The sequence below is a fragment of the Centruroides vittatus genome, unplaced genomic scaffold (assembly GCF_030686945.1).
Source record: "Centruroides vittatus isolate TY-2023 unplaced genomic scaffold, ASM3068694v2 contig_1309, whole genome shotgun sequence".
Taxonomy (NCBI): Eukaryota; Metazoa; Arthropoda; class Arachnida; order Scorpiones; family Buthidae; genus Centruroides; species Centruroides vittatus.
The window spans coordinates 698456-713957 of record NW_027120832.1 but is presented as its reverse complement, the minus strand read 5'-3'; the positions used below and the strand labels follow the sequence as shown (position 1 = coordinate 713957).

Sequence of the window (15502 nt, the reverse complement as noted above, 5' to 3'; positions counted from 1 at the left end):
GTTGGGTAAAACAGAAGGTTAAGAAATATATGGTATAAAGCAGGGTTGTCCAACCTTTTTTCCTAATGGGCCAAATTAAAAATTTAGGTACGTTCAGCATACATTCAGGTACTACTGTATTATTGACAGTAAAAAAAAAAATTATACTCGCACAAAATAAAAATAAAATCAACATGATTTTTGACATTGCCTTCTTTTATAGTATTATCAAAATCTGCTTTTATGGTACTAGTTTTAATTCTAAGAATGTCAGTTAAATGGGAATCACTCGACCTATTTCTTTCAGCAGTTTCAATGTTTTTTATGCATGAAAAGAATTGTTCACAACAGTATGTTGTGCACAATTCACAATACTACCCCACATGCACAACAGTATGTTGTTCATGTGGGGTAGTATTGTATGTGCTAGAAAATAGCACCAGTTACGTCATTATGATATCAAAGTGTATCCAGTGAAACGAGAATAATTTTTATGACATACTTTACAAAAATAAATGAAAATGTACGTAACAAATTTAGGGTGCAGTGGGCTGCACCCTAAATTTGTTAGGTACATTTTCATTTATTTTTGTCGTGGGTTGGACATCCCTGGTATAAAGATTACTGATAGTGAGGAAGTTACCAGCTAAAGTAGGCTATTGCAGGAACCCCACAATGTGTTCCTTGTTTAAGAACCACATAAGATTCTAGCATTAGATGGGAGGTTTGCTTGAGAATTAGAGTGTATTGATGCCACAGGCAGATTTTTACATGAAAGATAAAATAAACACAAGCATTAAAAGCACTTGAGCAACTGAAAATTTTTAAATTTACAAGTAAGGGAAAATGCATTATCTATGAGGATGTGGAACAATTTCAACTGAATGGAAAACCTATTATAACTCTTAATAACCAGGCAAAACATTCCTTTATACATTCTAGCAAGCTAACATTGTTAACATTGAACATTTGAATTGATAAAAATTTTGGTTGTACCAAATGCCTTTTTAAATCTGTTCTTTTTTAAACATTCCATATCTGAATATGATCTTTGTGAGACTTGTGGCTTACTGAAGACTTATTAATTTAGGTTGAAAACATTTGTAAAGATTTGAGTAATATGATTTTGCTGGATAAGAGGGTGTTATATTCTTTAGACTGATATGTTTACTTTACCAGATTGATTTATATACAATCATTGTTAAATTAAAGTATTTTGCATGTTTGATTGAACTAAATATTTATGACTATTATTAAACTTTTTGTTGTTTTATATTTTAGATTTATTTGGCTCCATCATTATCATTATATGGGGATTTTAAAGAAGACCAAGAAATTATGTACCACAATTTTCGTACATATGGGACAATTCTTCTTGTTATAATTGGAATTATGGTTTTCATTGGAGTTGCTTTTGTCAGTAAATTAGCACCTGTTGCACTTTTTTGTGTAATAGTGTCCATTATTTGTGTATATATTGGTGTTTTTGTAAATACTTACGGAAGGGATAATTTGAGGTGAGTATAACAATTTTGAAACGTTAGATGAAAATAATAATTATTGATTTGAAAATGATAAGGTTTAATATGTAAGGTTTATTTTTAGTATTTTATAAAATAAAATATTTAATATCACATCCAATAATTGAAATTATGTTTTTTAGTTTGATAATTAGTTTAAATTTGATTTATTACAACAATGTTAATATCAGTTCAGTTATAGACAACTTGCATGTGATATATTGGAGTCCTGGATGTACATGTTGTCCATGTATGTTTTGCCCAGTTCCATATTTGTGATGTTTCCATTTTGTTTTTAACTTCACCTGATCCATGAGAGAGTAACCAAACTTTAAGTGGAAGAAAGTGTAAACTTTGAGTGGAATGAAGAGATATGGTGGAAATAAATTTTAAGAGAATAAAAGAAATTCAACAATTACAAAAATAATGACCACACAGCACTTATAAGGGATGCTATGCAATGGTCAATAAAACTATCACAAAATGTACGCTTTTAGTCAGTACAACATTACAACAGCGAAGTGTTATAGTTTGTTTTAATGTACATGCATGGTGGTTATAATTAAATTGACCCTGTTCAAACCTCTCTAGAGCCTGTTCTGCTTATCAGATTTTGATGAAACTTGGTATATATGTTATAGACCATTTCTGCAATATAAAAAATAGTTCAAAATTGACCACTAGGTGAAAATGTGGTGTCTAAAGGAGGATGAAAACAAAACTTAGAAACTTAAAATTAATTTTCTGAATAAATATTTTAATGTTTAAAAACATTACCAACAGCTTTAATTTTAATTCAGAAAACTAGAGTATACACCTACATCCATTTGATACCATTTAATTAATGATTATAGTGTAAAATAATCAGAACTTTCTGAATAATTAAATATTTATACTTTTTGTATTTATCTGATTAGTTTAATTTAAATTTCTTTTAAATTATATATGAATATATGTATTTTTTGTTTTGTTTTTCTCTAGATTTTGTGTTTTAGGAGATCGTATTCTTTCCAGTATATACTTGGGTGTTGAGTATGAATGCACCAAAGAAAAGAATATCAGCAACTCTTTATTTTATCTGTATTGTTCTAATGTGACAGCTGCAAATTCTACACAAAATATAGGTTATACATGTGATCCATATTTTGAAGAAAATGAAGTAAAATATGTTGATGCTTTACCTGGTCTTGCCAGTGGAGTTTTGATGGGTAAGTAAAATTTCAGAATTAAAATCAAAATCACAAAAAGTAGATTTAAACGTAATAGTTTATAATTTTTATTTTATTTGAAATATTTTAAAATTATCTTAGTTCTTCAGCAGCTGGTTTATGACAAGAGAGTAAAATCCATTCTATTATGTTGTTATTCTGTTAACCACATTTTTAAGCTAGATGGATTGAAAAATTTCTCTGATGAAATAAAAATTAAAGTCTTTTAAGGAGATTTCTTTGTGGGTTTTATTGATTAAATTTTTTTTTTTTTAACTTGTTGGCTGCCACTATATTCTTAGGTGCTCCCTAAGGCAGTTCTTGGTTAGGAATGTTATTGTATGTAACAGTCAATTTGTAACATTTATTCTTCATTCAAACTTTAACAAAAGTTTATTTTATGCCAAAATGTCTACACAATTTTACCTTGTAGTTGGTGTATAAAACAGGATTTTTCCCACAGGCTAAGGTAACTCAATCAACTCAGATAAAACCAAATATAAATAAAGCAAGCAATACACCTTTAACATAGGTAAGATTTTGGTGAGAGACAAACTGGCTTGAAAATATTTTTTTTTTTTTTTTTTTCAGTGTTATTCTCTGTTAAAGGTGTATTATTTACTTTATTAAATTAACTATACTAGCTTTTTAGCTAATTCAACTTTTTAAAGGCAAACATAATTACAGTTCATAATAATGGAATGCCTGTTGCAGATTGAGGACTTTCTTTCATTCACTGAGTCAAGCATGTGACATTTTCGTTCCTGTTTGTTCTAAACAGATCTGTTATTAGAAGTTAACTTCTTTGGATAACCAAATCTTATAAAAATAGATTCAAGCAATTTGATAATATTGTTTATATTTACTTTCCTCATTTTGGCCATCTGTAATAATTCACTAAAGCTACAACAAAAATTATTCTCACTTCCAGAAACCAGGCAAGTATATAAATAAAATAACAAACACACTAACTTTAAGTTTCTCCCAGTAGTACAATAAAAAAATTAACACAAACTTGAAAGCATGAACACAAGCAAATACTTTCAGTCTACTTCTAACACCTGTTTTCACGTTGTTGAAGTGTTTCAATATTCAAGAATGGAATGTTTGAAGAACCTTGTACCATATTTTCACAGATTGACTGGTATGCCACAGATAATCGGGGGAGACCAGCACGCCAGTTAAACCATGACTAAAAAATAAAATTAATCAGATATAACAAAACTAGTAGTTAAGTACAGTGGAACCTCGCTTAATGAGCATAATTTGTTCCAGAGTCGTATTCGTAATGCGAAGTACTCGTTAAGTGAAACAAGTTTTCTTGTAGAAATTAATGTAACATATGGTAATGCGTTCCACACCGGAAAAAATACTTAAATATTTTATGTATAATATTTATTCAAAGAAATTTATACAATAAACATTGTTAAATTAAGGAGTGTGAATCATCATCATCATCTTTTCTTCTAGCACAAAATGAACCAACCTGAAATGAGAATTCAATTTGCAGAATACAAAAAAAGTCATAGATAATATGTTTGATAAACACTCCAAACGATATGCCAAATTCTTGGGCTATGTAAAGGCTATAATTAAATAATAGAAGTTAATTAATTTGACCGGATATTCTCATATTAAATTTTAGAAATGTCTGAATTAAAAATTAACTGTTTATAATTATTAAATTTAATACGAGATGGAAGCATAACTGCCTACCTCTAGTCAAATTAATTAATTTCTATTATTTAATTATAGCCTTTACATAGCCTAAGAATTTGGCATATCATTTGGAATGTTAATTATATAATGGGCTTTGTTTGTTTGATGTTTATAAGTAATATGTGTGAACACAAGTTTGGAAAAATATGTGACCACAAGTGACACTAAGATGCTAGCAGAACGAGTGCTAAACATAGACTGATAGAGCATGCACACAATTCGGGACTCTCCCTCTCCTCGTCACTCATTATGCGAAACATCGTTTGTTAAGTGAGACAAATTTTTACAATTTGTTTTGCTCGTTATGCAAAATACTTATTGTGTGAGGTGCTCATTAGGCGAGGTTCCACTGTAAATGTTAAAACATTCTTCCTAGTACAATAAAATGATAACATTGTAATTTAGCTGATTGGAGAAAGTTTTCATTTACAAGTCAATAAAACAAGTAGTGACTTTTGATATTAGTTAGTAGTATAGTTAGTCAGTGCAGGCTGCACTGACAATCAACTCTGACCTTAAAAATAACACCTTCCTCTCAAATTTTGAACAAATTGGATGTTAATAGATGTAACTTGAGATAATTCACACTGAGTTTTTGAAATTTGATATGTTTATTTTTGCATTTTTGGATAAAATTACAATAAGATAGAAGAAAGCACTTTTGGCATTACATGAATATTTTGCATCATTAGAAAGAAGACAAACTGCAGAAATTAAATATGTAATCATAGTTTTTTATGCAATGCTGATAGTTTCACAGTTTTAGAATGAAAACGTGTTTGTTTTTTATGTGCCCTCTAGAGAGGTATTTCTAATCTCTCTTAAACCAGCATGCTGGTTTTTACCATATGGAAATATCTGATTTCATAGTCTCCCCAGATAGACCAAAATTCCAGACAATCCGTGAAAATACTGTATAAATTTGAATTCAAATTTTGACAAATGGGGTGTTTCTGTTAGACTAGGTGTTGCTTGTCAGAGATTAGTAAAAACTAGTTAGACTCACATAACTGGTTATATAACAAAGAAACAAAGAATACACAAAGATTAAACTGTCTTGATTCATGGAAGGTCAGTGCTGAAAAGAGGAGTGTGAAACGAGGTCATCATCCCCGAGTGGTCAACAGCACTACCAACCTTTTATTATGTAACATAAGAACATTTACAAAACATTGCGACACAATTTGTTGTACGTAACGATGTCGTATAACATTTGACAATAATTATATCGTTGATTCCAACAGTTTCCACTTGTAGCTGATATTACGTTTTTTATAATAATATGTTGAATAAGGCCTGCCATGCATGGGAATTTGTTTTTCTTTTTTAAAGCTGATATTCATTCTCTGCTTATTTGTTTAAAGATTTCTAGCACCTCCACTATCTTGAGATAACCTATTTTGTCTATTCTCGTAATCAATTTTGCTTGTTTGTAAGTTGGCTGTAAATTGAATTTTATCACTAGTATATATCAAAAGAGTGGTGAATTTTTTTTTATTTTCTATATTCAATTTGTGTTCTGTTTTGCATTTAAGTGATCTCTTGGTACAACCTATATATATTTGATACTTTTGGAATCTGTCATCCCTAATAAGTTTTTTATAAATTTCAGGAGCTTGTTGGTAATCAATGGTTATTGTCAGGCTAAAAGACCTTGCAGTGAGGTTTTTTTGCCTGATAATAACCATTCAACACAGATGAAAATGTTTGCTTTTATGTGGATTTTTGTAGTTTCTCATTGGATGTTTGCTTTTATGTGGATTTTTGTAGTTTCTCATTGGATGTTTGGTTTTATGTGTAGTGCTTATTAAAATTATCATTATGTTGTTCTCATTTTGTAATTTTTAATTGATTAATATGGAAGTATATCTGCTGCACCATCACATGTTATTTTAGCTCATTTTGTATTAATATTGCATAATGATATAAGAAATAATAAATTTTATATAAAATTTTTATATAATTAAATTAAAATTTTTGAATTTAATCATAAATTTTTTTTATAGATAACATTAATCCAAGCTTTAGAAGTAAAGGTGATATCATTTCTTTATCTGAAGTTCATGAAGAATCATCTCATACAGAAAAAACATATAATCAAGTTATTGTAGATATTACAACTTCATTTACAGTTCTTGTTGCCATTTTCTTTCCTTCTTGTACAGGTATGTGTATAAAATATAATGGAAATTATATATGGTATTATGGAAATTAAATTCCAATTTACAGAAATTGGAGTTACAAAATATATGAAACAGATAGCATTTATTATAAATATTTATTCTTAAAGATATATTTTATTCTTGATAGACGACAAAACTTATTGTTTATTTTTACAGATTTTAAAGTATTTGTACAAAAAGTTTATTTAATTTATATTCTGTTTTCAATGTTTCATTTATTTTATTTTAAATTTTAAAATTTTATGTCAATGAGCACCACACCATGACAATACATCTTTCAGATGTCCAAGAAAGAAAAAACAGAAATAAACAATAAATCCCATACATTTGTTTATATTACAATATATGTTGCATGAATTGCTAGTGACACAGTAATTATGATTGTACATTCTAAACCAATTAATAATCAGCTTTTTAAATTTCAATTTAATAGTTTTATAGTTGGTCAATTTCCTTGTTCTAGAATGAATGAATATTTCACACTTTAATAGTCATAAATATTATTAAATGTTGACCTATGAAATGTGTGTGATTCAGAAGTGTATAATCTGTTGTTTGGATGGCATGTAGTAACAACTGAGAACTGGGATAATATTAATATTAAAAACACTTACCAATCTGGATGGCAGTGCATTAGGATATTATTTCATATTTTTAATACAAGAGGAAGAAATTGTGCTGATATTCAATATTGTATAAATGATGTTACAAATAGATAACTTGCTTTGTAAACAATAATTTTATATTATAATACTTTTTTACTTTATTGTATAAAAGCACAACAGAAGTATATTCATCAATATTGAAACAGTTTCTATTAATTTTTTGTGTATTGTATTTTCTATCATAAAGTAATTACAGGTGTTTCCTCATATAATTATTTCATAAGAGATTTTTGGTTTCATAACTGTTTTATATAAATGCAAAATAATGTCTGAATTAATTTATTATACCAATGAATTTTGTTAGATTTGCAACGTTAATTGATATGTACTATACAATCCATCCTAAATGTTGATTAATATATAGATTTAAATATCTTATAATTTTCACTTTCTGTATTTCAATATTATCTGTAAATAAGTGGATATTTCTGATATCTTGCATAATATTTCCATTAGCAAATACAGTGTAATAAGTTTTATTGAAACTGATATCTTTATAGATAAATTGGTGATAGGTTTAAAGGTTTAAACTCAATTTTATTATTTTTTAATCTTTCTAAGTCATTCAGTTTGAAATCAATCTGACACTGGACTAAAGTAGACTCAAAAATGTTTATTTTTTAATTAAATGTATGGCGCTACAAATTAAATTTTTCTTCTTATTAAAATAAAGCTATTTTTAGCTGTTACATGTAAGTAATTTCTTTTAACTTATCATATAAATTTTGGGTAGGTTTTAAATAAAATATTTAAAATTTTGATCTTCTATATTAATAAATTACATAATTTGGTTATTTGACATACTCATCAAATATTTACTATATTCCCTGTCAAAAAGATAAAATCACAGTAGAATTCACTTCAAACTTTTATTCAAATGTTGTGAAAAAACTAGATATAGATAATGTTCTTAATGTAATGTACTGAAAAGCACTCATTTGGCTTTATTAACGTTAAAAAAAGATGAGCATTTATTTAGAGTGACATCGTCAGAGTGACATCGTCACAATGCCAGGCTGCAATTTTTAATCATCTTTTTTATTTATTTAGTTTAAAATAAATGCTTTCCACCTCAGATTAGTAGTATCTTGCCTTTGTACATTATAAATTTACATTTCCTGATAACAACAGAGTCATGTTGGTCATCTATGTAATTCTGTTCTTGGGAAAATTTTTGAATAAAAATCACAGGACTTGCAGTCTAGACCAGAAGTTTGTATATAGTTAATTGAGGTCTCCTGCCTCTAAGCTTTCCATATCTGGTCTCAACATTCATCTATCACCATTCTTAAGATTAAGGAAGGATAGACAGCAGACAACAGTGGGAATTTATAGGTCCACAATTTTTTAAAATTACAGTCCAGTTTAATTTTACAAAATTATCAGAAACAAGTTCCCAAACTGATAATTCTAATAGTTTCACTAAAATTATGAGTTTATTTTACAATTAACAAAGCATTATAACTATTTTACATCGTAATAATGAATATGTCCCCATTTTGAGTTGCAAGCTCAAAAACTTGTTCTGCCATTGAATTAAAAAAGAATTTTCATTTTTAATTGGTCAGTCTGTTTCCAAGCTTTCTGAATGGCTTCTTTCAACAGCTCAACATTGAGATACTGTCATCTTTCTGGACAAACGATCCTTGGAAAAATTGTCCATGCACTTTAAATGATCTTCATATCAGAAGAAGGTGCAGGCCACTCAAGAGCTTTGATGTATATACCTTGAACCATACCATAATTTGTTTGAATTGAGTAGTGGATTGCAGTAATGTTGCAATCCACCACTCAATGTTGAAATGTCAATTCCTTTCATTAATTTTTTCACCTTGGGGAAGTATATGATTGAAAAGAATTTGTTTAATATTGAGAATTTATTTTTGAAGAACAAAACACAATTTCAATATTTCCATCCTATCCAATTCCATTTCAGACTTAAAACAGATTTTCCACCCATTTGTCATTTTTATACAATTGTGATCATAAAGTTCCTCTGCAAAGAATGGGGAAATGGGAGGAGCTTCCAGGAGCAAGGTAATGACATCACAGTCAGACTGAATATTGAAAGAGTTAAAGCAAGTTATGATGTCATCACTCGGCCAAGCCACATGAATGTGGCTCACTGTAGAATGATCTTTTTAAGCAAATTGTAAAATAAGTATAACTATTGTGATCATTAAGGTTAATTATTTTTTATTGAAGAATATATTTCTACTCTTTTTTTCCACTGATGTCTTTTTAGCAAAGTTCAATCTAACTTGTTTGTGGCTAATTAATGGTAGTGGCTTCTGCTTCATTTTACGTTGTAAATGTGAAGCTTTATGGATCATTTTTTGGACAGTTTGATCATGATCTTCCACATCAAATTCTTTAGTGATTTGACAATATGCTTTTGAACTATTGCTTGCAATCTTCAAAATGTGCTGTTTATCTTTTGGAGTCTATACTTTCTTGCATACATATCTTATTGAATAAAATGCTTGTAATTGTCACAAGCTTTACAAGTTACAAATTACAAACAAAATGTGTTGAATAAAAAGTTTTGTAACAGATTACAAGCTATCAGTCATAAGCAATTTTGATTGCATAAAATTACTTATAATCAGTAACAAGTTACAATTACTTGTTATAAGCTACAAGTATTACACATTTTGTAGCTTGTAATTTTTATGCAACAGGGCCCAGGGCTTATTTCTATTTTGTGATTCTCTGAATCTTTTAGAAAATTTATTACCATGTGATGGCTTCTTTTCAGTCTATATACAGATTCCATTCTTGAGACATCTTGATCCTATGCTTTGATCTTAAACACTCAAGACAATTCATACATCTTTCCACTTTATAAAACTGTTTAACAAACGATATAAATGATTTAATTTCAGAGCAATTGTAATGTAGTTTATACATTAGAATGCAATACATTCCAGAAAAATTTAATATCTAAATCAGGTAAGACCCATTTAAAATCTAGGGGTGTGTGCTTTGAGTGGAACTATTATTTAGACAGGTTATTTTTGATTATTTTATAAAATTAAGCTTTTTCTTTTTAAATTAATAAAGCCAAAAATGTGCTTTTTAATGCATTACATTAAGAATGTTATCTAGTATGTTTGATAATATTTTCAAAATATTTGAATAAATATTTTTCAACTTTGAAGTGAATTCTACAATGAATCTCTCTTTGACAGGATGTGTATTTCTTGCGTAAAATTGTAAAATACACATAAATTTTCAAAGTATTTGTAAATATTATATATATAAAATTTTCATAAAACATTTACGAAAGTAATAGCAGGGAAAAAAAATCACTTCTTTGATTGTACATTTATTTAGTCAAGCAATTTGTCGAGATGTATCTTTAGTTTGGAATTTCACATACTTTTAAAAGTTTGTCTGTCCTGTATTTGTTGCGAACACTACATGTTTTATTCTTGTCAGATTTATGTGCAATATACGACAATTTATACACCAAATGTAGTAATTGAAATTCTTCATATTTACTATGATTCTCTAGTGTTTTATTCCAAGGAGGGTTGTTAAATATTTTTCTAGCCAAGTATAAATTGCAGCAGCTACCAGAGATGGAGAATAGTGCGAAAAGTCATAGTGGATGAAGGTCAACTCCATTAAGTATTCTGCTAGTATGCGTATCATGTCATCAGCATCACCCACTTTACAGAATCTCCTCAAGAAATTCAACAGATGAGGTCTTCTTAGAGAAAAGTCGAGCTGTTTCAACATAAGACATTCCATTTCCAAAATTTGTTCTTTTGAACAGATATTGTAAGTCACATGTACAAAATAACCAATTTGCGGCAGTCTTATTTCATCATATTTCGATGCAATGAACATTGCAGTTATACCTGTTAATCGAAGCTTATCTTCCTTAACTTCACATTCCTGAAGGAATCTGTCGATCACTGCCACAGTAAGATACAAAGTTTCTTGAAGTAGTTGAAGTGATACTTGAACCAAAACCAACCAATCAATCAGACTATTTCTCATTTTCCCTGTTATTTCAGTTTGTTTACTTAAATAGTCTATTCTGATTGGATACTTAGTCTCCAATTCTCTAAGATGTTCATAAATATCTGTGGCATAAATATTAACAAGTGGATCATTATCCTCTGCATTGTCATGTACAGTACATCATGTGGTAACATCAATGCAGAAAAATCTTTTGTCAATTTGCCAATTTCAGTAGAATTCTTTTCTGCCATAACTTCATTGTAAAGTTCTTTAAAAATTCTCCAGGCTTTGGTATCCTTTGAATCTTAATAGGTATTTTCTCTATAAAACCTGTTAACGTCTGTGCTTCAAACATGGCTGAAGACATGTGATCTAACCAACTTATCCTCTTGTATTTTTATCCTGACATCCATCCATCCAATTACCATCACCAAGTGATGAGAGGAAAATTGAAGGGACTGTCATCACCTTAAGTCAGCTCTCATTCTTTGGTCTTTAGGTTATAATCCTTCTTCATCTTAGTGAAACTTAGCCTTAGTTTTGTGGACAGTTTGTTTCTGTCCATCCATTCAAAAAATCCCATTACCTAGCAGCTGGAGAAGGACAACTGTCTCACATCTGTCATTGATAAACTGATGACTCCTTTGCTTAGGAATTTGAAGTAATTCATGTGTTTAAGAAGAAATGTTATTTAGATTCAATTCTTATTGCAAAAAATTACTTAATATAAGCAATAAAGTGGTTAAAGGTAAATTTGTTTAAATTAATTTCACTATTTTATATAAGGTTTTTAAATATATTGATTGAAATTTATCAATTAGATAGGGTAAAATGCTGGCGAAATTGTTGCAGTTCCACTTCCTTACCAGAAATTATGAAAGAATTTTCAAAATATTCTGGAGAGCAGATAAAATTATTACAAGATGATGAATGTGGTGTTGCTTGCTTATGCTTAGATAATCCTGACAAAAGAAATGCTCTTACAGGAAAAATGATGGTGCAATTGTCTGAATTTGTAACACAACTAGAAAACTGGAAAAATGGAAAAGCTATGATACTTTATAGCCAAGGAAATACTTTCTGTTCCGGAGCAAATTTAACAACAGTTAAAAATATTACAGATCCAGAAGGAGCGGCACACATGTCACATTTAATGCATAACACATTATACAGACTATCCATGCTTCCATTAATAACCGTTGCTTTAATACAAGGTAAAGCATTAGGAGGTGGAGCAGAGTTATCTTTAGCTTGTGATTTTTGCCTGTTAGTTCCTAGTGCAAGTGTACAATTTGTCCAGTTAAAAATGGGAACGATAACTGGTTTTGGAGGTGCAACGCAGCTCATTGGCTTACTGGGACATACTGCTGCATTAAAAGTTCCAAAAAATTAGATGCAGTCGAAGCTTTGAAGTTGAAGATGGCGGATGAAGTATTAAGTGAAAATGAAGATCTGTTAGAGCAAACTAAACATTGGTTAGATCCATACTTGCACGGTTCATCTGAAGTTATTCGGGCTATGAAAAAAGCCGTGTCCTATGCAGCTTGGAGTAATTCTGAAGATTCTTTTTCAAATGAAAGGTTATTTTCAACAGTTTGGGGTGGTCCAGCAAATCTTGAAGCTCTGAAAAAAAATATTAAACATTGATAAATATGTAATTAATTTTAAATTGTAAACAAAATCATGTAATACTATATTAATATTGTGAATTGCGAGTCAGAAAATATAAATCATTTGCTATTTTTATATAATATTAAGTAAATGGAGAAAATATGTTTAATTTAAAAAATATTTTACATAATCACCAAAATCTGTTGTGTGTTTACTAAACTTATGTTATAGGATATAAATGATAGGAAGATACAATATTAATTTCCTTTATGTATTTTAAGGAATAATGGCTGGATCCAATAGATCGGGTGATTTGGCTGATGCCCAGAAATCTATACCAGTTGGTACCCTTGCTGCTCAATTAACAACAAGTTTTGTCTGTATCCTTCTTTTTAAATGATACAATATTTAATTAATAGTTTTTAAATTATGAAATAAACTCATTTTACATTATTATTAATTTTAAATTTTAAAAATTTGTTTCTGTTTCAACAAGTTATTTATAAAAAAATTAAAACAATGGAATCAGTATATTTAATAAGGTAAAAAGATTTTTTAAATTTTGACCTTTTTAAAATATACAAAGCTTTAACACTTTACGAAAAAAGCAACCATGAGAAAGTATCAGAAATGATTGAGAAAGATACTTGTGGTTGCTCTTTTGAGAAGTTTTAAAGATTTTTAACCTTTTACTTTTTTTAAATATACAACTTTTTACTTTATACAATTACGAGTCTTTGTGAGATATTTTAAAGTAAAAAAGTTTTTTCAAATACTATGATAGAATTTAGAGAATTAGCTCACAGTAATTATCAACTTGAATGTCATTAACTGGTAAAAATGTATTTATTTATTATACAATACTTTGAAACATGAAAAGAAATGAAATATATTATCGTTATAGGACACAAAAATATCTTCTTCTTCATCTTCTTCTCTCTGGCCCTCATAGTCCTTGAAGGACCTTGGCCTCATCCAGGATTTTCACCCATTCCTCTCTATCTTGAGCCTTCCTTCTCAAATCAGCCTCCACATCCTCATCCCATCTTTTTCGTGGTCTCCCTCTCCACCTACTCCCCTCTGGTCTTTCTCTATACACTTGAGACACATTTCTCTCCGGGTCCATTCTTTCCAAATTCCCAATCCATTGAAATCTCCCTCTTTTGATTTCTGTCACAATATCAGAATTTTCATATAAATCTTCAAGTTCTTTATTACTTCTTATTCTCCACTCTCCTCTCTCTTGTACTGGTCCATATATTCTTCTCAAAATCTTCCTCTCAAATCGTCTCAACTGTTCTTTGTGTTTGCTTGTCAGTGTCCAAGCCTCGGAGCCATACATGATTACTGGTCTTATAATAGTTTTATATATTCTAATCTTACTGCATCTTGATATTTCTTTAGATGTTAGAATTTATCTTAAAGTATAATAGCTTCTATTTCCTGCTGTCACTCTTGCCTTAATTTCTTCATCAATTTCATTCTTTTCTGTTAGCTGAGTTTCTAAGTATTGAAATTTATTCACCTGTTCAAGTTTATGGTCCTTTATATGTAGAATTTGTCCACTTAACCCCTGGCAATCTTTTCTAATTAACTTCATATATTTTGTTTTTTCATCATTAACTGTTAGGCCTTTATCTATTGCTACTTCATCCATTATTTTAAAGGCCTCTTCGATTATCTCTTTAGATCTCCAATATAACTATATCATCCGCAAATGCTAAGCACTGTAAATGTTTCTTAAAAATCGTTCTTCCTGCATCTACATCCATTTCCTCATATACTTTTCTCATTATTACTTCTAATACTAAGTTAAATAAAACTGTAGAAAGTGCATCTCCCTGTTTGAGTCCTTTCTTTATTGTAAATGCTCTTGACATATATCCCTGGATCTTAACTCTGCCTTCCGTCTTCTCTAAAGTTAACTTTGTTATATTTATGTTTTTGAGGTATTCCAATTCCTGGAGACTCTCCCAAACTTTTTCTCTTCTAATACTATCAAAAGCTTTTTTAAAGTCGATAAAAAGTTGATGTATCTCAATATTATACTTGTAGCATTTCTCCATAATTAACCTTATTGTGGAGATTTGATCTATAGTTGATCTGTTATTATGAGAACTGCACTGATAATCTCCCACTATATATTCCATGTATACTGCTAACCTCTTTGCTAATATTTTTGAAAAAATTTTATAAACTACATTCAATAAAGTAATTCCTCTGTAGTTACTGCAATCTAGTTTGTCTTTTTGTGTATTGGGCATATTATTCCTCTATTCCAACCTTGTGGTATCTGTTCACTTTTCCAAATTTTCTTAACGAGTTTGCCTATCTCTAGTTCCAATTTCACACCACCTGCTTTTATCGTTTCTGATATTCCATCCTCCCCAGGAGCCTTGTTGTTTTTTAGAGTTGTTATCGCCCATCTCAATTCGATTGGTCTTGGATATTCACATCCCCCATTTTCATATTCTTCTCTTTCTTCCTCAGAATCTACCTCTGAGGCTTCTTCGTCTATTTTTGTTTCCATTTGACCCTCTATATACCGTATTTTACGGACTATAAGACACTATGGACTATAAGACGCACCTTAATTTTTAAGCAATTTTTAAAAAAAATACCTATAAGACTTTTACGGACTATAA

General features: G+C 29.4%; 1 protein-coding gene across 3 annotated transcripts in view; it reads left to right on the top strand.

Moving 5' to 3' along the window:
• Positions 1-15502, top strand: part of LOC136989914 (solute carrier family 12 member 6-like) — a 149531-nt gene that overhangs the window by 63259 nt on the left and 70770 nt on the right. For all 3 annotated transcript variants that reach the window (XM_067288228.1, XM_067288220.1, XM_067288236.1), the window contains 4 exons: positions 1261-1496; positions 2481-2707; positions 6433-6591; positions 13139-13237. In XM_067288228.1, coding sequence (XP_067144329.1) covers positions 1261-1496; positions 2481-2707; positions 6433-6591; positions 13139-13237 — 721 coding nt within the window. The remainder of the gene's footprint in view (positions 1-1260; positions 1497-2480; positions 2708-6432; positions 6592-13138; positions 13238-15502) is intronic.